This window comes from Onychostruthus taczanowskii, unplaced genomic scaffold (genome assembly GCF_017590055.1).
Source record: "Onychostruthus taczanowskii isolate IOZ18803 unplaced genomic scaffold, ASM1759005v1 scaffold20, whole genome shotgun sequence".
Lineage (NCBI taxonomy): Eukaryota > Metazoa > Chordata > Aves > Passeriformes > Passeridae > Onychostruthus > Onychostruthus taczanowskii.
Genome location: NW_024499240.1, coordinates 894924 through 919509, shown reverse-complemented (window position 1 = coordinate 919509; position 24586 = coordinate 894924). Strand labels below are relative to the sequence as shown.

At 37.3% G+C, this 24586-nt stretch overlaps 1 protein-coding gene across 3 annotated transcripts in view; it reads right to left on the bottom strand.

Annotated features, from left to right (window-relative positions):
* Positions 1-768: 768 nt before the first annotated feature.
* The window catches only part of TANK (TRAF family member associated NFKB activator), a 29126-nt gene continuing 5308 nt past the window's right edge, over positions 769-24586 (bottom strand). For 2 of the 3 annotated variants that reach the window (XM_041403592.1, XM_041403593.1), the window contains 7 exons: positions 21655-21763; positions 20717-20829; positions 13140-13319; positions 11774-11844; positions 9518-9636; positions 7277-7857; positions 769-2985 (listed from right to left, as the gene is read on the bottom strand). In XM_041403592.1, coding sequence (XP_041259526.1) covers positions 2818-2985; positions 7277-7857; positions 9518-9636; positions 11774-11844; positions 13140-13319; positions 20717-20829; positions 21655-21763 — 1341 coding nt within the window. In that variant the 3' untranslated portion in view covers positions 769-2817. The remainder of the gene's footprint in view (positions 2986-7276; positions 7858-9517; positions 9637-11773; positions 11845-13139; positions 13320-20716; positions 20830-21654; positions 21764-24586) is intronic. The other variant, XM_041403594.1, reaches the window with a different exon arrangement.

Sequence of the window (24586 nt, the reverse complement as noted above, 5' to 3'; positions counted from 1 at the left end):
GGAGTGCGAGATCGTAGAGGGAACTTCTTTCCTTCTGACTCTAGAGAAATAAGAAATCTCAGTTAATGCTCTGGTGATTTCTGCGAGATTTTTAAAGAAACCAGAGGACTCGTGGAATCTGTCATAGGAGCGTTTTCCTCTCCTCTAACAAGCAGTGACAGTCTAATTACTGGAGCTACGAGCAGCTGTCGAGTTAGCCGCAGAGACAGAGGAGCTACATGTGTTCTACCCGGCCGCCGGCACCGAGCCCTCGCAGCAGGCTGAGGCAGCCGCACCGCCGCAGTGTCCCTCCGAGAGCTCCCGATAGGAAACGGGAGCAGTTTGTTTCCTTGCGAGCGCTGCCTGCGAGCGCGGGGGTTCACGCGTCGCGCACCGTCAGCGCGGGGCGGGGTGACAAGGAACTCGTACGGGAGCCCTGAAACTGCTCCAGCCCCGGGGCTGCCCTGGCGAGCGCTCCGCTGGCCCTGGCGGAGTTGGAATTCGGTAGAACACCTTGGCACGAGTTTGCTGCTCTTCCTGTCCTCTCAAGTTCCTTCCACCATATTTATGATTTTTAATGACATTCTACTTCCCATTTGGATTCAACCTCCTCTGCCGGGTTGAGTTTGTGTGGAAGAGGGAGGGAAGGGGAGGAATACTGAGCCTCCTCTGGTGAGTGTAATAAAGCAGATGTCCCTGCTGGCAGCAGCAGCCGCCTCCAGGAAAGCTGTATAAGGGGGGCCCGTTCAGGGACCGCGCTCGCCTCCCACTTCGAGTCGCTCACAACTGCTTAGCGTGAGATTTATTTATTTATTTATTGTTTATTTAAAAACTAAACTAGTGCTCCTCGCAGTGGTCTGATCGGCGAGCCTATCTGGATGCCCTCAGGCAGCAACAGTTTTACGCACGCAGGATTAAACAGCTTCCTAAAACGCAGCACTAGGCAGGAGCCCTCACAGTGGGAGATGGATGGGTTCTGCTGGTCGACGAGACTTTGGTCAACCGTGTTCCCCCACCTCCCGCAGCCCTCCCCGCTGCGCCCTGGCTGCGGCGGACCCCAGGCTGCCTCCAGCAACAAAGAGCCTTGTCCCCGCGAGGGGACTCGGGCTCGGCGCAGGGCTCCCGGCTCTGCCAGCTCAAGGGCTCCTGGGGAACCGCATCCACGAGTGGGGGCGGGGGGGGAGAAACAGATTACTTTATTTTCTTCAAAGGTGATTCGCAGTTTGTGCCTCTCTTAATAACGCGAGCTTCTGAGCTCGAATTTCACGGTTGAGAGGACGAGTCGGTGCTGCGTGTCGGGCTGGCTGGAGATGTGCGAATCCCCTTCTCTCCTCCCAAGGCTGGAACTTGTGCCTCTCCCGGGCACCACCCCCAGCCGTGCTCTCCGGGGAGGTGCTTCACACTCCGCACGGCGCGGCCGCGGCCGAACATCGCCTCTTCAGCGCTGCGCACCGGCAGGGCTTAGAGCTCCGAAGAGTAACAAACTCTTCCTCCAGGTCATGGAGCACACGTGCACTGTACAGTGCTGCTTATTACAGTACACTCTGTTGACAGCCCGTCACAACCGTGACATGTTTAAAATAGAGAAAATAATTGCAGAAAAATCCATTTTTAAAAATTACGCAGGTGTTAATTCTTCCAGAAATTTGTCACCTGCAAACAAATCTTTAAAAAGAAAAGGTGTTGTGCTTTGCAGCTATGAAAATATTAATGCTAATTATCAATATCAGGGCTAAACTCTATATTCAATTCAAATGCAAAACGCAAGCACCCTTTATGATTAATTTAAAATACTTGGCAACACCCCTATTTTTAAATTTGATATCGGTAAATCCAGAAAATGTGCAAACTTTATCAGACTTCAATGTTTCAACCAAACACAAATTTTAATTTTATTGAGAAAGCCACTATATTCAGGTTAAAAAAAAATTCACTGAGATTTGGGAGATTAGGTTTTCTGCTTTCCTTTCTAGTCTGTACCAGACTTGGGCAATCCATCATAGCAGACCAGAAGGGAAGGAAAATAATCTTTGGTATTATTAATTTTGGGGAAAGTTTAACCTTTTCTGTCCTTCATATTAATATAACCTGTTCCCTGAAAGCATTTTTAGTAATTATTAATGCTATAAAGGTACATGAACATGGTAATTTTTTTTATAACATGTAACAGATATTCATAAAATCATTACTGTTCCATTTTGACAAAAGGGTCATTTATATGTTACTTTTGATTACTTGCTTTAGTAAAAAACTCATCTGGGAAAGTCAACCATTCATTTATGTTACTAGTGAACAAGCCTATCCTAATTCTGGCACACCTAGATTCAGCTATTAATTGATAATTTTGCAAGAATATGAATTAAGAGGTTCACTATTTGGAAGTGATATAATATAAATGAAAAATGAGGGCCTATTTCTTTTCCTGTTTACTTCAGGGAGAGCATAATCACATCACTGGATAATGTCAAAAAAATCCTAGCATTACACCAATTTTTGCCAGTCAGATTAAGGCAATAATCCTGCAAGTCTACATTCATAAATATAGTCACAACTTCAGGCCTATTTAGGCAAAGATTAATTGGGGAAAAAAAGGTATTTGACATCACTCTCAAACTTAATAGTGAAGCACAATAAGCAGTAATGTGAATTACCGTACTGAGTGACTTAGTTTCATTTTGCCTTGTCAAAAGACAACTAAAAATGTGCTTATCTGACAAACAATTTCAGTCACGAGTTCTTGTTACAAGAAGTCTTAATTCTTAAACTCTTATCCTATCTATTGAATAAAAAAAAAGTATAAATGTATGCAAAAACAGTGAACCATTGAATTCTCATACATTAAGACTGTACTTTAAAGTGGGAATTGAGATGCCGAAGAAAATCTTCCTTAGATGTTAGAGATGGTGGGAAAACTTCTCGACAGAATTCACATATTCCACACTGATTTAGTTCAGAGTCTGCATGTGCTTGTGCCAGCAAATCATTGTCTTGAGGCTGCCAAATGGGCTAAAAGAAACAGAAAATTATTATTGCTGAGGTTTACATTACATTGTAGTTTATATTTATACTAAAAAAAATACCTGCCTCTTTAAATTAGGATTCCTTTACACCTGCCTGGCCAGAGACATTAACTAGAGAGTTCTCATTTAAGAAAAGCAAGATAGGACTTTGTTTTTTTTTTTAAGTTCTATAAACACGCTATCCTTGCAAATATTTAAAAATACCTTGGTATCTATTAACGATAAATACTGCTATGAGCAGAAATCTCTAATATCAGTCTGGTACATACTAAAGCTTTTCTTTAAATTTGCATTTCAGTATTTTACTGTAGAAATCATAGTACACAATAGCCATTTAGCAGAAATGAGAAAATAAATTTTTACCTTACAATAAAATGTTTCTTGTACAGAGTTAATATGATTCAGAGTTAATATGATGAATATTTTATTTCCATTCTTATTCACATGTAACTTGTTTGCAGTTTAATTCCAAAATTACTTCCATGTCAAGACTTAAGGTACTTATTTGCTCTGGCTGCCTTTTAGTATAAATGTGTCACAAATAATCTTGTTTAGGATTCCTCCTGCCATGACAGTGTCAAACTCACTGGAACCATGTGAATAGTTATCCAGGCAATTCTATAAACTACATTGCATTTGGTTAAGCAGCTGCACTGCTCTTGGTCCCTGAGCTAGTTACTTTCAATCCAGCAAGTTTATTCAACATAGGAATTCAAGGCACTTAAGCCTGGAGTCTAAGTGTACAGTATTTAGAATCATACCAACAAGGAATCAAAAAGTCTTCTATCAGTTTTCAAAGTTAAAACTTAAGTTTCATAACTTTAGTATTAGCAACACAAGATGAAATAGTTACATTATATGGCCAGGACAACCAGGCTGTGAGTAAAACGAAAACCAAATGCATCCCGTTGTGAGTACTAAGTAGAAAGGATGGCAGCAAGCTGCTATGAGCTCTATGTGGGGATGGAACTTAGAAGAGAGTGTGCCCTACAGGGTTTTTTTGGCTCAGTTTTTTCCTCTTACTTCACCCATACATGGGAAGGAAGGCAAGGAAGAATACAAAGTAATTTCTTTAGAAGTTTTAAATTTCTTGATACTGATACCCAAGATTTTTAATTTTCAGCTCTTCTTTAAATTTCATCATGCCAAATAGTTAGACTCTGTTGTTTATTTCTCCCACAACAACCCACTGTACAGCTAAGCTGACTTTCACAGCGGTTAAACCTTCTGTTTAAACCACCCTGAACTTCTTGGGAGTCAATTTCCTGCCTATTTTGTATTTAAACAGTGTTTAGCTTATCACATAGCAATAGCAGACTTACTGTCTTTCATTATGGTCAGCAATCCATATAATTAAATTGACTAATTAGTAATTAAGTGCAATCACACCACTTTTTTCAGCTCAAAGAGTCTACTTATTGTATGTTGCTGGTGTAAATTGCATATTAAATCTATCTAGACACTGACACACTTAAACAAGTTAACACACTTAAACACACTACATAAATGTGTTTAGAATTATTTGTTTCTGATATGATGCAAAGCATCGTTTGAAAAAAAGATAAAATAGTATTGTAAAAACTATTTGTCATCTTGGAAACATAAGAAGGGGAGGTACCTATCCAGCAACCCACACACGGAGACACTTAACTTCCATTTCTTGAGTGCTAAGTTTGTGCTTAATATCCTTGCCAGAACAGGGATCTATTTAAGGAGACAATCCATTTCAAAAACATTAATATTGAGATTAATAGAATACTGAATTGCTTTTAAAATCATGAACATACTAAGAAGTATTTTTGGTGGAAACAACTCCCTTAAACTGCAAATACCAATAAACATGTGCATGTATATGAAAGTCTCAGCTAAATGTAGTCTGTAAAATCCTAGGTTCACTAATATCCACGTTTATTTTAATCTACTGCTCTTTTCAGTCACGTTTTTTTTTTTTTTTTAAAGTTACATTCTAAGAAAACAGTACTGAGTTTTTAGATTTAGTATCCACATAGAAGGAAAGAGCTAAATTTATTACACCAACTGAGAGCAGTTCCAAGAACTTGCTGTTGCCAAATCTATTGCATTTATGGGGTTTTCCATTTTATAAGTTAACATATGTAGTAAATACTTGAAAGTTTTATCTAAACAAGGAAAAAAAAAAAGAGGTATACAATTCTCTCCTTTTTGGCTTTTCCTTCATTTTTGGAAGGGATGATAGAAGATGTAAGCAGCATAACCACCCCCTACAAAGGTGGTAAAAACACTAAGAACAAGTTTATACATAAATTTTGCTAAGGTTAACACAGTGAAAAGGGCATGTATACAAGCAACCTAAAAAAAATTACTCTTTTAATCTACATATATATTATCTGTGACCAAATCTTTAGCAAATTTACAGTCAGAAAAATCCTCTAGAGCTGAGTCCAATTAATTGGGAAAAATGCTTAAAACCTAGTTTGAAAGCAGCTGAATAAAGGTGATGGATATTTAAATATACTGATGTACACAGATGTACATTTAATGGATTCTGATGTAATACTGGCTTGTTTCAAACAAACTTCTGAATAAGAAATAACATTTAATCAATGCAGTGCTATTGTAGATATGACTTTCAAATACCACACGGTTCACCATTAGCTTTCTTTTTCTCTGCATGCTAGCATTAATACATTTTTCTCCACAAAACAGATCACTCACATTTTAAATGCTGGCTCCAAATTAATTTCCTTATTTTGCAGAAATACCAGTGGTCAAAAGCTTACTGCTGTTCAACCACTGTTCTGTACTTTTTAAGCTGCAGACTCCCCTATCAATTTATAACCACATACCAGCTGTTTCACTTGCAGTAATGTACAATGCAGGGTGCCATCTATTGAAAAATGAATACACAGACTAACTAGTAAAAGAACAGGCTGGAGAGAGAATACAAAAAAGGAGGATAGTAACAAGCAATGGAGTGAATTCTTTGCAGTTCCACAGGAATTCTACTAGCAGTAAAGTAAATGTGGTAATTTGTTTGATTTAGTCACAACTTTAACTGGGGACCCAATTAAAAATACAATAAAAACTGTAATTAATAAGTTGGTAAAGAATTGAGTTCTCCTACATTACAAATAGATATTTAAAATAACTTTTGAAAAAATCAAGCTTATAGCAGCAATCTTTCAATGTTTTAAAATTTTCACTCAAAAGGTGGTTTGCAATAGAAAATTAAACTAGACTGGGTAAATTTTAGGAGAAGAAAACATTAAAGCTATAATGGCCTACAACACTTTCTAAATGCTCGTTTTGCAGGTCATGCAGTGACCAAATGGAGAGGTAAAGCTCTTCTGCTGCATGTACCTTGTCATTAGGAAAGAACATAAATTTCATCCATGTAAATGGTAAAAATAGGTGAATTCCACCCTCACAGAATTCCAAATTATCACTATTTGCTTATTCTTTAAAATCTGTCCTTTCACAAGGTACCAGACAACCCACAGAAATAAAAAACCAAACAAACACAAAATCAGTCCATAAAGCTCCACAATTTTGCCATCTTTCATCTGAGACAGGATGTTACACAAAAGAAGCAAAGTATTCAGAGACATGAGTGTCCGAACATGCCAATGTTTTACTGCATTACAGCTACTGGGCCTTGTTTTCAGAAGCTGTCATGGACTTCATGCTATAATTGAAATTTAAGCCCAAATTACATACATAAACCTAAAATAAAGTATTTTAGCGATCTTTCCTTCATTAAAAAAAAAATGTTTTTTTCCTACAATCTCAAAAATTTAAGCTTCTTAGAGCAGAGGAATAGGGTGTTGTTGATACCTCAGATTGAGAGAAAAAGTAGCTTTTTTCATAGTGGAAGTATTTATCTGTTTAGCTTTTTAATTGGTTCATTTTTCCAATTGTCTGCTGTACATGAAAAACAATTAAAAACAAATGTGTGCCCTATACAGCTGAGATCAAGGGTAGAAAGAAAGCAATCTAGGGGGCAATTTAGGATTAATGACAGCTTTGAAATAGATATAGAAGCAATTAATATCTAGATGAACTGAAATTTGTAAAAACATCCAGTGCTTATGTGTGCTTATATTCCTGATGTTTCACTGGAAAAGCATCTTGAACACATTCTGCAGTATTAGGAAGAAGAAATGACAAGAGATATTGCCTTAAAAAAAGACTGATCAGCTTTCTTAAAGAATATATTAATCCAGTCTCAAAGATCTTTGCAAAAGGTGTATCTGAATCATTACCATTTTTTGAAATGTAGAATATTTATAGAAAGATACCTGATGAGGACCTCTGACGGTTGTTCCAGCAGCTTCTAAAGAAAAAATTACTTCAGGTACACCCTGGGTTGTGTGCTTAGGTACAAATGTGAAACCACTGTCTGTTGTTTTTAAACATGGTTTGTCACAGATATCTTCTATGGGCATCTTTGCATGATCTGAGGGGTTTGTTTTGTCAACAGTAGTTAAACTTTGTAAAGCTGAGGTCATGAGATCAATGCCATGAGCTTCAAATGAGTTAGGTTCCAATTTTCTGAGGTTAACAGCACGGTCTCCGTGCTCCAGGTTAAAATGATGATCTTGAAGCATGTTTTCAGATATAGCAGTACAAGGAATTGCTGGTTTTTCCTGAGTGCTCTGCAAGAAAGCAGAGTCATTGTCTGTAGGTGGAAACTTGACATTAAATTTAGAAAGTGATTCTACAGAGTTGTTGTCCTCATCTTGGCCCACTCCTCTTGGTGTGATAGATGTGATGCATGATGCACCTCTATTTATATCCTTTATAACCCGAGGCTTAAAAAGCTCTTCTGCTTGTTCATCAGTTTTATCTGTGCACTGTATCGGCATGGAAAACTGTATTTCTGTGAAGAAAGAATGAAGAAAATATTAAATAGTCCATTGAAATATAGTTATTAAAAATGTGGTGTTGGTGTACTTTTTTTGTCTTCCTTTCCTGCTTTTTAAACTTTTATTTTCTCTTTAAAATCAGATTGAGTTGTAGTTCTCTTTCACAAACATTAGTTCTGACACAAAATCTATCAGAACAGAAATAAAAGGAAATACTCTCTTCCAGTAATTATATTTCTCTTTGATTTATGGCTATAAACATTTTCATTTTATTGAAAATTATGTTGTCCCATACTCTTAACACATACTTGCATATTCACTGAAGTGTTCTGGCAGAAATAGAAGCTGGAACCCAAATCACTTCACACAGTGCCAAGAACATGCTAGGCACCATGAGCACGATTTTAGAAGGTATTCAGGTACCCAACTCCCACTGGTTTCCAAATTAGTTAAATATTTAAACTGAACAGCTATTCAGAAATGGGACAATGTTTTTCCCTTTGTTTCTAGAATTCACCCTTCCTTTTTGGCACTATATTAATAAAAATGGTAATGGTTACTCCGAACCAGGTGAGAGAATAACTTCAGTAAAAACTGATTGTACAGCAGCCTTCTGACAGTGGAACATGGAAGTAACAAATCAAACTTTAAATCTATATAGGTTTTGTCATGTATACCTTTACACACAGTTCATTTAAGCACTTATTTTATTATCTATATGGCTTACATCATGTATGGCTTTTCACACAGTTGAGTTAGGCACTTTGTTGGGAATCAAAACCATTCTTGTAAAGTAAGTTGCCAAGCACACTTCCTCCAAAATTCCCACCCCCAAATAATCAAGTTACTAGCATACAATCAGACTACCACAATACGGTTCAGACAGGGCAATTTGAAGCAACGAGATACCTGTTAGCATTTCATGTAACAAAACTTCAGTCATGGATGACCTAAATTAAAATCAAGTGCTGAAATCAACATCTTTTGCTTCAGCTGTGTGCATTTGGCAGGTGTTTATTGAAATCACTTAATAAGAGTCTGATCCTACTATTAAGAAAAGTTAATAGAGAATACCCATAGTAGCTTACATTGCACTAAAGGTAAGCATTAGTAGAACTGGACACTCAGGATTTCTCACAGTTTCAAAAATTCAAGCCTTCCCTATGTCTTCAGGAAGTGTTGGATTAAGCTCTTGTCCCATATAAGAAAACAGTATTTAAAAGTCTGCACAAGGAAGTCTAGAAAATAAGTCCTCTGACTCTCCTCAGTCCTGCAGTTTTCCTCTAATAGATATGGGGCTAGAGGCATTCATAGCAGACATCTTTTGAACTGACAGCTAAATTAAAAGCAAGCAAGTGCTGTCATTCACACAGTATGATGGGATATCGCATGTAGTAAGTGCCTGCCTCTCACTCCAAGGGACAAAACAATTACAAGAGCCATTGATGTGATGACTGTCTTTTATAGCATGTGATTTGGAGCATTCGTCATAGAATGCCAAAACTGGCGGTGCGTTTTCTTGGTGAAATACTGAGCACCATGTGAACAGACTTGAAAAAGGCAGATGGTAAACAGTGGAAGTACTTCTATGTATGTGTAATTTGCAGTATTTTCAAATATAAAGCAAAGCTTTCAAACAGTTGAATCACAATAAGAGCTTAAGTATGATATTACCAGTTTCAGGTTCTGGCTTTATCTTAAATATACTCAGTTGGTCTGTTTGTTCTCTGGCTAGCATACATATTCGACGACACTCTTCTTTCATGTCCTGGAAAATAGTCTCCAGATTCTCTCTGGAAGATCAAAATCGTAAATTAAAGAGTCAACCAATTCAGCTTGTTGTGACCTTTAATCTAGTCACACCCACAAACCAGAGAAAAACAATAGTATAAGCTACTTTTCTCGGATATCTTGTTCCTCAACATATGTATACATATTCTTGTTCCCCTCAGTAAAAGCAAGTAGAAAAAGGAAAAGGAAATGTTGTCAAAGAGTTGTTTAGTCATTTCATACACATATATTTTTGAACACACGAACCGACCCTGCAAGGACCACCCCCAAAAATCTAGCCTTTCAGTTCTTTCAGTCTTTCAGGTATTTTGTGGAAGAGTTTATCTTTCCCAAGGATACTGTTTCCACCTCAGTTCTAGGGAAAATAAGATGCTGCCACTGCGAACATTAATTGTTTGCTGTCGTTGCCAGTGCACTTGAGACTGCAGAAGAAGGAACACACAAACATTTGTTACAGATCTTTCCTTCTCTGTTTACCTGGCATTTTGGGGAGGAGTTTGTGAACTCATTCCCTCTGGTTTCATACAATATGATATAACTTTTCTTTTTATTCTGAGACATTGACTGTATTATATCTTTTCCAGAGTATCATATGGGAATCTGATATTTAGTTATCTGCATTGAGAATGGTAAAAATTGTTCATGCTGGTGTGAGTTTATTTCCCCAAAGGCACTCTTATTTATAAGTTACTAATGCATCCATAAAATTCCACTGTGAAATTTTGATAAACTTGCTGAGTAATTTATATTTTTAAGCACAATATAATGGATTTTATAAATGAACTTCAAAGATGAAAAAAGTGAAGTTGGATTTGTGTTCTTTGTTGCATCTTTTTATCAAAATATCTCAAAAGTAATTTTTCTTTAATCCAGAGAATTGCTTTCTTTTTTATTGCTTATTCATACAGCAATCTGTGTTCCTACTTCTGTTGTGTTTCTCTTTCTGAAGACAAAAATGTCTATTTGTATCTCTGTCTATTTGAAAAAAAGATCTACAGAAGTAGTTAAAATTATTACTGTTAACACATTCTAGTGATTTTCCAGATGTTTAGATAAATAAGAAATAAAAAAAAAATTAAAGTTTCTATTCAGAAGTTTAAAATATAGCTACGATTAGATGAAGCAGTCTTAATTTGCTAGGCATTTGTGATACTATAATCTTACTAGTGTAAGATTACCAGCCATCTTACCAGTCACATACCTCTTTCCAAGAAAACAGTAAAGTAAGGAAGCTATTTGAGAGCAGAGGGACAGAAGACAGGTAAAGGTTTTTAATTTTTAAAATATAAATCAAAAAGACAAGTCTTTCTCACATTACAGTCTTATTTCCTCTCTTTTTTATCATAAAAGAGTAGTGAGCCAGACTAAAGATCCACGTGGTTCACCTAGCCTGTGTATGGGAGTGGTCAAAAGCAGATGCCTAGGCAAGAGAATAAGAAGAAAGCAAGAAATTGATACTTTCCCCTAATACTCCCCTAACCTCATCTTAGAGAATCTCCTATTTGACCCCAGCAAAGTGGTTAAAAGTGGCATTACTGGCTACCCTATGAAAAATATAAACCTAAGACTTTGTTCAATAATTTTTTGAAATCACTGGCAGAAGAGGAAATCTACTGCTTTTGATGCCTTGGTCATAGCAGGGGTTTGCTGCCTTCAACTTACAGATAAACTTGGTTTCAAACTATCTCATTTGGGATGGATCAGGCCAAGAATTATTTCTTCATGCTGCCTATCAGAGTGCTTCCTGGCAGCACAGCAGGCTCCTGTGCTGCCATCAGTTAATCCATAATGGCTGTACATTCCTGTCCAGAAGTTAATGCAAGGCAGTGAATCCTTATTCAAACCCCAGCATTAACATCCATTGCCGTTTCCCAGAGTTCAACCTCCTGCTGAACCCAGTGGATATCTTCTTCCCTCCCAGCTTAGCCCTCCATACTTGTAAAGCCCCAGCTATGACTCCACAAAATTGTTGGCTCTATTATCTCCCTGCATTAGCTCTTTGACCTCTGATGCTGCCCCCTCCCGACTCCCTGCCCAGCCAGTTCTTAAGGTGCTGCGGAGAAAAGACGGCAATAACTGGCCTTACTTAACTGCAGAAAAGCCAAAAGCAAATTTGAAAAATGCTGCGGAAGTATTTACCTTTCAGGTGAAATACCAGAGATCCCTAGAGATAATTCAGGCTTATCTGGAACAACTTTCTTACTTTTCACCTTGAAGTAAAATATGAAAATATTGAGCACGTTAGCATATTAATTTTGCGCTTCACCTTGATATGAATAAAAATGTCATGGGGTCCTTCACCTAGTCCTGTTGAAAGCTCTCAAAGCATTGTCAAAATTACAAAAGCAGTTTGTGTGAAATTGCTAGTTCCTTTTAGGTTAACTTATTAACTCAGTGTGGCATTTCTCTGCTCATACTCCCTTGAAAGGGAACTAGTTCTAAGAATATTGCTTGATTGTAATTAGTTTTCAGTCATGTATAAGGTAAGATTCTGTCTTTTGTATAAGCTTGTTACCCAGCTATTTTACCTCTTAAAAATCAATTTATTCACTGAAAATTTCAATGAACACATCGGAAGCTAATATGTCAGGAGTTCTAGCAGTTTTTAAAATAAGTTATTAACTTTGACTACCACCGTGTGGTTCACTCCAGTATTACATAGTTTTACATCTGCCAGGCATTAAGGGAAGTTTTCATAATAACCAGTCACTAAGCTGCAGTTCCACTAGAGCTGCATTACCAGATGGCCTGAGTAGTTCATATGTGCTCCAAGTCAGACACGAACTTGAGCACGCCTGCCAAATCAGCTGATTTCAAAGATGTGTAAGCTTGGAAATCTGTATAAGCTGATCCATTGCCTATAAACAGAGGCAGGTCTTATACATAAGACCTTATACCTATAAGGCTGAAGTGCAGCTGCAGCCCCTGTAAATGCATTTGAGCTGCCTTACACCCAGCAACACAGGATACAAGTCCTTGCCACAGTAAACTAAGCAATGCTTAGGAGGTCTAATAGCAACAAGTTCTGTGTTGCTGTGCTCTTATGCTTACCTGTGTTCACTTTAAATTAGGTAGCTAATATGTATATACATGGTTAGATTCACATCAATGACTGCACTCTAGCTATCCCACAAGGACAGAATAGCACCTTGGATGCTATTCTGTAACAAAAATAGGGTGGCATAAAAATGAAAAAATCAACTCAGTTTTGGTGAAAGCTTCCAACTGAAAATTGTAAACCAGAAATGCTAATCTGGAGTTTTGACAAATATGAAAATTTTCAATACATACCGTAAAATAATTAACATACCAACTAACAAATAAGTATTTAATGGTGTTCCCTATGTGCTTTGTATAATTCAACAATTTCCTAGAAATTATAGAATGATGACATTTAAATAATAGAATAATTAGTATGAATTCCAAACACGTCATGTTTGAAAGAAGTAATAATTTACAAATGTTCGTCTTTTTTATTTTATCTCTACTTGGTTTCTTATCTTACCTCCCTTTTATATGTTGGCGTCTGTATACCCTTTTGTGCTTCATTTAATTCTTGCAATTTGCTTTCCAGATTTCTTATTTTATCATCTTGATTGGAAATAATAGATAAAAGCTTCCTTTCCTTTTGATTGCTTTTGTCCTCAAGTTGCTTCAATTTCATGCTCTCACTGTCTAACTGTTCCTAAAAAATAATTTTAGAAACACCAGTACAATTAATAAATTTAAGGCTTGTGGAATATTACTCTTCAGCAGTCTATAATAAGCTAAATGTAGGTTTTGCATCATAAGTAAGGGTCAGTCTTGTTTATTACATTAATAATTTTCAATTGATAGTGAAGATCTTCTACCACTACACATAGCTGTAATTCATCATAGGTGATTACTCAAAACAACTTTATCTTTTTCAAAGTCATATTAGTGTTTACACAAAATAAAGACACTTTCTTGGTTCATTTACTATATAATTTACATTAACATTTTATGTATAATATTTTGCATATATGATACATAAAATAGTATTTAATTAATTTCAATCTTATACCATTTTGACCATAGTGATAATTCTACAAATTGAGCAAACCCAAGAACACAATCACACAATCACAGAATCCTAGAATATCTCCAATTGGAAGAGACCCATAAGGATCATTGAGTCTAACTCCTAAAAAAAAAAGGAAAAGCGAGAGAGGAGAGGAGAGGAGAGGAGAGGACCTCCCCATCCACCGCAGCCCTTGAGGGAGTTGTCAACTGCAGTGAGGTCATCTCTGAGCCTTCTCTTTTCCAGGCTCAACAAACAAGTGACTTCAGCTGCTCCTCCTAATTCTTGCTTTCAAAACTTTTCACCATTTGGTCACCCTCCTCTAGACACGCTCTAATAGTTTGATTTCCTTTTTGTGGCACCCAAAACTGCACACAGTGCTCGAGGTGGGGCTACAGCATTGCAGAGCAGAGCAGGACAATCCCATCCCTTGCCTGGCTGGTGATGCTGTGCCTGATGCCCCCCAGGACACAGCTGGTCCTTTTGGCTGCCAAGGCACACTATTGACTCCTATCAACTTGCCATCCATCCAAACTGCAGGTCTCTTTCTGTAAGGCTGCTCTCTAGCCTCTCATCCTCCAATCTTTATGTATAACCAGGATTGTATTGCAAATATTTCAGTCCTATAAAGATTTGTGGAATAAAAAACCCTGGCTGCTCTCACTTCGATGATCCATCTAGTAATTCATGGAACTTTTAAAAACATGGGATTTTTGTGGAATAAAGAAGAAAATAACAAACAATTTTAATATGCTCAAAGATAGTAGTTGCAAAAATTTTCAAGAAACAACCAACAATTAAAACTGCTACTATGAAAACCTTATGGTTGTTAGTTTATGAAATCTAGGGAACTGTATCAAGTGTCACAGAAACCGTCCCCAAGCCCCGCTACACCCCATGACTGTCTCTGCAAGAGAAGTAAGCCCAAAGGGTTAACTCTTAAAGAAGAATGTAAGTGAATATAGTCTGTAGACAGGTAGGGTAAGATGAAGAGGAAAGGAGCAACTAAGTGCTTTTCCAAAACCTTTTGTTTTATTTTCAAATGGAACTTACATAGGGTGAGGTTGTGCATTTGGAGATCAGGTGTCTGGGGGCTACCCTGCAAGACAAAGACAGCAATGCAGGGATAGGTCCAGAGCTGGTTTACCCAGACACCAGCTGGCTAAGCAGGGATGTGTGTACATGCAGCTGACACAACTGTTTAGCCTAAAAAAGTTAAACTAGCTGATAAAAAAGAAAAACCTGCAGAAAAATAGCTTTGAAGTCCTTGGTTTATAGTTTCAATTGCAACTTTGAATAGCAAATCTACAACAAGAGCTTCAATGCAACTCCAGACTTGGGTGGCATCTTAAAGATCCAGATTAAGCCTCTTCTGCTCAGTGACTTCAAAACATTTTCTAAAAATGGCATGTTTCAATCCCAGCAAAACTCCTTAATCCTAACTCTACTATGATTTTCTGACAGGTCAAATTCAATTTCCCATTTAAATAAAAGGTAAAGGGATACAGCTTCTCCTGTGTTTTCCTTCATCATTATTTGCTGGAAATCCAAACACCTAGAAAAAAGCTTTCATCAAAGATAGCACTTGTCCTTGAGGAACAATTGTATCTTAAGGACAGTATAATAACTCACTGAGCCTGTGATACAGCAGAATTTATCTCTTAGAGACTATTACAGCTCCAATTCACATGTGGGCTTTCAAAGGCTCTCAGATAACTGGAGACCCTGCAGTAATGGCCAGTAGCTGTCCTCCATTTCTTCTACATCTGCAGGAAGTGAGGACAAGATTTAAGCAAGCAGGGGAAAAAGCCACATGAGAAGAGCCATGCAACATGTTACAGTGAAGATATATCAGTACATGCTGATGGAAATCATCATTCCCGTGCACCATCAGAATACCAGGAAAAACACTGGAAAAACATTTACACCTTTAGGGAACTTTCAACAATACAGCTCTTCATAACCTGATGATCTTAAGAGTTTCCAATACTGTGCCTGGCAGTGTGCAATGATGTAGTAACCCTTCTAAACTGGCTGAAGATTACAAAGCTAATGCTTGATAAACTTCATAAATTTTATAAATATGTCACACAGGTCATACCTGCTAAGTAGTTGGCAACACAATGGATCTTTTAAGCATGCTGATATTAGCTGTCAGCAAAGTGGTCACATATGTATTATAAACAGATCAGTATCTTTTCTTCTGCAGAAGCTTTATAGGATCAGAGGAATAACCAAAACTGGAAGGGACTTCCAGGATTCTCTACCTTCTAATCAAATCAGGGTCATTTACAATGTCTGATCAGGTTACTCAGTTTAGCCTTGAATTTCCCAAGGATGAAGACTGCACTTTTCCCATGCTTGGCTGTCCTACGTTCAGTCTGACCTTTCCTGTTTCATCTTCCCATTGTCTCATACTTCTGCCTTAAGTTTTAGTTTTCATATATTCCAGATTCTGCACTGCATTAGTATCTCTGAACTTCAGAGATTAGTAACTCTGAACTTCACATAAAGTGCTAGCAAATTCTCTTCACAGTTTCGTTAGACAAAACAATCCTTTTCCAGCTTTAGAACAAAGGACACCGTTGCAGCTTCAGGCCCAAAAAGTGTAAACAATGACGAACTGAGGAGAGCAATCTGGGAGGATAGGACTTCATAACCTGAAGCTGTAATTGGACAAATAACCCAAATATGTAAATGGACCAAAACTTAGAAAAGTGTGAAAACTCATGGTGAGGGTCCATCTTGGGTGGAGCCACAGCCAGGCTCTTGTACTGCCCAAGGTGCATCCTTTAAAGGCCTTTTAATAAACACCTACTTTATTCCTTTAACACTGTTCTAGGCAGCCTCTCTAGACATCAGCAACATCATTAAAAGCCTGGCTCCATCAGCCTGATAACCTGAATGTAGGTATTGGAATGCTATTAGCTTTCCCTGAAGCCACCTTTTCTCCAGGCTGGACAGGAGCAGTTTTTACACCTTCTCATGGGATATGTACTCCAGCCCCCAGTTAGCTCAGTGGGGCTTCTGCTGAACTCACAGTAGTTTGTGAATGTTTTTCCTGTACTGGAGGTCCCTAAGCCCAATGTATTATTCCAGATGCAGTCCAGTGAATGCTGAATAGAGGGAGATAGTCACTTCCCTGGCTGTGCTAGCTGTGCTCCTGTTAATACAACACAGGGAGCTGTTGCCCTTCTTTTCTGTCAGGACACGCTGCTGGCTCATGCTCAGCTGTCTAACAAGATCCCAGCTCTTTTCCAGCAGAGCTGCTCCGCAGCCAATCAGCCCCCAGACTGTACTGCAGCAAAGGCAGGTCCCTTTATTTTATCCTGAAGTGTGCTCTAATGGCCTGTTTCAGTGGATTCCTAAAACAAATAAATGGCCAGGTAGTTTCAAGGAAAAACACAATTCAACTGATGAGCTGTAAGTGGTCTCAAGGAATATTACCTGTGACTTAACAGTTTCCCCACAAACTCTTTTCTGTTATTAGGTAGAGAGAGATTAAACAGAAGAAGCAATAGGAGAAAAGGCTATCAATACCAGAATTTCTTATATCTTATATTAGGGCATAATCTCACTGCATACATTGCACCAGTAGCAAAGAACAGATAAACACACAATATTATCAGCCAGCAAAAAAAATCAAGTACAGTTTTCTTTGCATTAAAGATAGGAAACAAAGTGACACCAGCAAAGCTGATATGGACTGGAACATGGAAATCCACAAGACTGCTGCAGTAGCTGCTCTTACGTCCTGCACAAAAAAGCTAAACATTTATTGCAGGATGAAGAGTTTTGTATAACATTTGTATCATTCATTCCTGACACACAGCTTCTTCCTCCTTTTCATGGCACAAGACACTCTTGACAAACAAATTCCAGACAGTGTTTAATACTGAGGTTCTTGAACCAGCAAAATGGGATCATAAGCATGTTTTCTTGTCACAGGAGTTGACTTTAGCTTCATGTCTTACTGAGTTCACAAGGATTCTGATGTCTGACTGTACTAAAAAGTAGAAGCTTGACATTGTCTCATCTCTAAGGTTTTTGGTTTGCTGCACAGCTTTGGCTCTGAGACAGTGGCTGGATCCCAGTTCTTCCTACTTAATAAAGTTTAGTCAGGGTCTCAAAACTAGGCAGCAATACAGGCACCTTTGGTCTTCTCAAGCAGAGGGCTGAAAAATTCTGGTAATGTTTATATAGTTGGGTACTGACCACCAAGTCAATCTGGCCTGCTCACTTTTTTCAGTGAAGACAAATGCAATTTGTCTTTTTTCAGTGAAGACAAATGTGAACAAAAAAATCCCAAAGCATTTTGTGACACACAGGCAACAGACCTTGATAACAGCATATAAAATACACATGTATGGCCACCTACTAGAAAACAAAGAAAAGCTAGCTCCTCCCTCATTTTAAACTTCTAAAATTCAAGCTCTAATCATGCACCGATTCCAATCAATTCAGGATTTCTATTAACTTTACTGCAGGACAGAATACAGTCCCTGAAAAATCCCACTGGACTTAGCAAATGACAGTTTCAAAAGGTTACAATAAACCCAAGCATCTTATGCCATGGGAGAGACTCTGAATTTCAAGGACAGTGTAGAGGACAATGGCTGTAGGAATAATTTATTTGGTTTAGAGCAGATTGTGGATAGAATATGATTAGAAAAATACAGGCTTTCAAATAGAATATTCAAACTTCCAAATTTCAATACCTGAAAAAGCCAATACTTTATTGAATTATGTACAAGAAAACTATACTAGGTCAGTGACAGGATGGTGGATTTTCAGTTTAAGAGATGTCAAAATATGACATCTGGGGGGAAAAAAGCACAAGAAAACAGGAGACATTCATGATATATCTGTTAATAAATTCCCAGATCTTCTTAGTAATAGTTTCCATCTATTTATTAACTCTCAACAGATGTCTCTTCCATGGAGTTGTCCAATTTTCCCTTGAAGCATGAATTCCACTGGCTTACTGTGGGGTTTTTTTTTATTCAATAAAATAACTTGTGTAGACACACTGCTGTATATCTTCCCTTGTAGCCATGAATTGCATGGCCAAGACACAGCCAGAGCTAGTACAAGTGTGTGTACCTCTGCTGTGCTGTCTGGACATTTTTGTATCACTCTTGCCAGATCAGTGCAAGTTTACTAGAAACAATACCAAACATTAGGGTCCTCCTTGCATTGAAAGGATGCTGCAAATATATCCATGTGCCTCTGCAGAAGGCAGCCTTTGTCCAGCCAAACATACTTTCTCAAGCTCCATGCTTTATCCTAGTAACAGGAACAGAGAATAGGCTGGGTCAACCCAACTTTGCACAGGTTTAAATCTCTACACATCCCCATCTATTCTTATTTGAATAGCAATGTGCCTGGGTTTAAATGCACCACCATGCAGACAGACTTATATAGTTCATTCTGCATGGAGGTATTTCACAAATATTTCTGTTCATGGAATAGAAGAAGCCAAATCCAGATGAAATACCTGTTGCTGAGAGGTAACTGCAGTAATGGGCTACACAAAACAAATAGGCAGATAAAGAAAATAACCTACATTCCATTAGGAAAATAGCTCCAGAAAGAATGATCCCAGCTTCTCATGCATTGCCTATAATCACCTGTAGAGATCATATTGTTTCAGTGTTTCCCCATAAGATGAGCAGGTAACACAGCTTCCTTTCATTCCTAACTCATTATATGACTAAGTTGCTTAAAACTATTGTTCTTTACTAAGCATTCAGAAAGAAGACTATGAAATACTAGACTTGGTCAGATCTTCATGTGCAACCATAAGATATAATTTTTATCCGGCTGAAGACAGCAAACTGCAAAAATATGCAAAGATGTTCCACCAAAGAATTAACCATTCAGCTGTGTTTTAATCCAAATAAGTGCAAAGATTAGGAAAGAAATGACATCTTGTAATCACAGATTCTGGTGTAGAAAAATTATATAAAGACTTTATTTTAAATAGAAAAGAAGGGTATATAAATATTTGCTGACAGTATGTTTAAAATGTTTGCAAAGGCTTAGTCTCTTATATCCTTAGGTATAAGAAATCTTAAAAGATTCCTTCAGGATAAGCAAGTACCAGTAATCCAATGAAATTACTTTTGGATCTAATGGAATTGCATTTCTGATAAAAAATGTGTTTCTGTGAATTTATCACAACTAATTTGTTTGTAGCTTAGGAAATAAATCCTGAAACTGATTCTTTTTAATTCTAATGCCTGATTTCTCACAAGGGTCTTTTTACAACCCTTACAAAGTCTCTGCTATAGAGCTATGGAGATTCGCATTCTAAAATAAGAGACTTTATGTTGCAACAACTCCCAAAAACCACAATGAGATGATTTACAATAAGAACAATGCAACACTGTGCATTTCTGTCACTGTCTTTTCTCAATATGTAAAATCCATTCAAGGCATTTCCCAGCTATTCTGGGCTATTACTTTATTCTCATTCCTGTTACACTCAACAGGCTGTAGTGAAAATCTTAATGTTACTTCAATGAGGAGAGGCAGAAGAGACATTATCTTAACACTGGCTATTTACAAAACCCAAATAAATCAGCATCTCTGGAGCAATGGATCATTCACTTCCCACTGCACAACTTTTCGAGTGCAGATTCTCCATTTCTTGCAATTCTCTGCGATTCTCCATTTCTCTGTTTGCAATGTGAAATGCTCTTATAAGAAAGAAAAAGCCCTTTTATGGGTTTTGGCAAGTTAAGAAACAAATAATCAACTAAGTTCCTGTTTTATGATCAAAACTGTTCTAGAGAGCTTGATGGCCAAACTTGGGATTTCCCTGGGAAGTACCAAAGACAATGCTTAGTTCACCTAAACAGGCTGCAGTGGCACAACGCTCATGCACTTCATGTGTGTGGCATCTTATCATCTTTCTGCCAGGGTCAGGATTAATGTGCGAGACAGTACTTCTTCTTCCGTTCAAAGGCACCTGCAAAAATCTCACGAATCTTTTAGGTTCTCACAGCACAAAAGTGAACTTACTGCAGGTGACGTACCTTTAGGAGCTTTTCTCTTTGTTTTGCTATGTTCAGTTTTTCAGAGAGCTGCCTGAAAGGTAAGTTGGATGTTTCAACGTCTTCATGCACCAGAGTGTAAGGATGTGCATTGCCTTAAATTAAAAAAAAAAAAAGCCACTGACTATCGCTGCATTTTTCACAGTCAGCTTCTAAGTAAAAGCAAAATTAAAAGAAGCTAGACTTATATGAACTTCTTTATGTTCTTTGAGAAAGCCTTCATATTAAACAAGCAAGAGATGCTACATTCTGTGCTTAGAGACAATGCAAGACTAAATCGGCAATAAAGAAATGTACATGTACTCTTAGAAATAAAAGTCAGCCACTTTGCTAGTATTTATGAAAACCAGGAGTGTTAGGCTAGTGTGAATAAATATTTAATGAGCATGGCAGATTAACACATGGTTACTTTGACTCTTTTCTCTTATTTGTGTAATACAGTCAAACAGTGAAAAATTATCCATCAATGACTATTTGATCTGAAAGAGAATTACCTGCTTATAAAGTTCTGGTTATGCAGTAAGATTAGCATCACAAGACTCATCTAACATAAAAGACATATAATCATAGCAGTCACATCTAGAACAACCTGAGTGTAAAAATAATTACGTAACAATTAAAAAAAAATGTAGCAAATTATTTGAACCCATATTTTCATAACTTTTATTGGCTTCAGTGTAAGCAGATTCTACCTCTATAGAAAATCTCACCATTTCTTGAAGAGGATAAAGAGAGACCCCAGAAGTGTTGAATTTTATAAATAGATCTTGAAACGGCACATTTGTGTTAACTCTCACATTCACAGGAAAGTATGATACTCATTTGAAATATGTATATTGTAAAAACTGAAGCAACAAAGTCAGAACTATTCATCAGTGCAACACAGCATAAAAAGCAATCGTGCAAACGGGAGTACATACCTCTATTAGCATTCAGAGCAGCCAACTGTGATTTCAGTTTTGCAATAATGCTGTTTTGAAGCTCTATCTTTTCCTGCTGTTCACGTATTTGCTGCATGTAGTTTTCTGTCTGCAAATATAATTTAATTAGCATTAATCTTATTCTGTTTTGACTAGGGGTCTCCTATTTGGCATATAAAAAGCAGCTCTGATTTTTCAAGATAACAGTATTTGTGGTTGTCTGTGTAAAAACCTTTGGCAAGTCCATCTTTTTGGGACTGTAAGACTTTTAAGTTAGGATTCTTCATTTACAGATGTAGAATACATGGAACTCAAATTAAATTTTTTTTTTCAGAATGCTTGTCAGTTTATCTATAGAAAAAAGTAATTTTCCCCCATATTTTCTAACAAATAATATAAAAATAGGCTTTTAAAAAGGTAGATTTTAAATGGAAAACAACAACATTGTTTATTCCATACAACCGAAACTCCGTAAACATTTTGACTGCCTATGAACAGTTTTGTACATTTCTTTGAATGTAGTGGACTAGTTTTTCTAACCTGCATAATGGGGCTGGGGAGGAAGGCGTCCTTTGTCTCCAATACTACAATTCACGCTATAAACAGGCCACACAGACTCCTTTAATAATACTGCTTGTATTTCATCAAACTGTAAATTTTGCTAGACAGTCCATTAATTGAATGAATGGCCAGGTGGCAAGAAGATGCTAATATTCAAAACTATTATTTCATTAGCACATGCCTAATGCTGCAATTACAGCAGTGCTAAAAACAAGCAAGAAAACTTGTGAAATCCCAACAAGAAAACTTTCAGGAATGCACTGAATTTTTCTGAAATTAGGAATATGTCTATTACTGAAGAGGTCACCACCTGCCACCATCTGGGACAAGACTCAGCATTGTTTTGATGTCCATTCATAGTTTAGCCATAGTGCCATCTAATTCTCAAATCTCAGCCACATTTAAATTCTATACCCTCCTACTGTCCACTGTGTTGTCTGTAAAGCAGGCAGGAAAAAATCTACAAGCAAAATTGATTTTGAAAGGCCAGGTAGTTGTACTATGAGAAGATTTTTTAGTTGTGTTAAAAAAAAAAAAAAAAAAAAAAAGTGATCAAAGAGCAGTACACTCCAGCAGCTATAAGAGACCTCATGAAGCAGAAAAATCACTGAGAACCAAATTGAAAATGTACAACAGCAATGTCTTGTCAACACTTCTGTACAGAGCACAGACATGACAGCTAAAACAGACAGAAGAGAAGATGCTTTTGACAGCCAGTGTGCACAAATTATTCCTTGAGTCAGATGGCAGCAACAAGTTACCAACTAGAAGATCTGCATGACAACCAACCATCCATCTGTATCAAACACCATCTGGCCGAGATGACTCTGGCTTCTGTGTGCTTGACATGGCTCCCAGCTCTAGAGACTGGCAAAACAAGTGGCCTATCGGTAACTTAAGTAGTAAACTGTTAACAACAGCATGGTGGACAATCCAACAGTGTGTGGAGGCCACACAATGAACAGAGGAAGGTACTAGACTAAAGCACTGTACAAAGGTCATTCAAATAACAGAGGAGTTTGGTTCAAAAAAAGCAACATAAATATTAAAACTCAAGTAATTTTAGTATCAACTCTTGAAAAAATACTTTTGTTCTCTTTTGAAATCATAAAATTCAACTACTGGAAGTTTGATTAGGACAAAGATTTAAACTGGTAGTAATCCTCTATGAAAGGCTTTAAATTTTAAATTTCTGAACCATTAAAAATGCAGAGAGCAATCTTGCAAGCATTTAGTTCACTTAGCACTGATGATCTCACACTTCTCTGGCTTTCTTGCATAGACCTTGGAAGGACTATCTCATTTTGTACTCGATGCCTTGTTTCTTGGTCAGAAGATTCTTTCATGTAGTTTTAGATTGTTCAGGAGTATTAACTTAACTGGCTTTTCTTCAAATAGTTAATAGCTCACCCTAAGAGACAGAATTTAAAAGATCCCTAAACATTCTAAAATGTCTTGCATTTTGTTAATTAGTTGTAATTTCAGCACAAAAATCACACTACTTATGCTTGTTATGTAAAGAGACCTCTACAGATTTACACCAGCACTGCTGCAAGTCTATGAATAGAGACAGACTGTACAGTGGATGACTGCACACATGACTGACTTGAAATATGTTTGTTCTATGATGCCTTGGCTAGTTCATTCTGCCATGCAAAGAGATCACAAGATTGGGTCCAGACATCAGAATATTCTCTATTAGATCCTTCCCTGCTTCCAATTCTACTACTGCTCCATAACTTGACATGGAATATGGTTCATTGGCCCCTGAGCTAAGTCCCAGCCAAGCAGTTCTATTGAGTGTCAGAAAGTCCTGTAGCAACGAAAACATTCAAGCCTGCCTGTAACAGAGGTGCCATTGCTGGGCAGAACATGCATGATAAAAAGACTGTGACAAAGCCCAAACCTGACAGCTTTGAAATATGCTGTCCTACTTGAGAAGTTCTAGAGGAGTTTTGACTGAACTAATGTTTTCTGCAGCAGACTAACTAAAACTTCAAAGGTGCTTCTTACTGGTCAGAATGCCTCCAAAACTTTCTGTTACTGCAGTAAAGAATAAATGTACTGGTTATTTTTAAAAGAGGAATGCTTATTCTAGCAACTTTCAGGTACAATTGTCACAAAGATTGTTTAATTTAAGCTATTTACATTAATAATATAAACAATTAATTTTTAAGAATGCAAATTAAATTCCAAAAAGTACTTTGTTAAAGTTAGGAAAATTTTATATATATCTTTGCTGTGTTTACATTAGAAGAATTCATTAATCCTCCAAAAAACACTTTTCCAACCTTTAAAGCAATTAAAAATACAAAAAAAAAAGGTCCAAATCTAGAAACCCGCCCACTAAATTCAAAGCCTAATGAGTTAC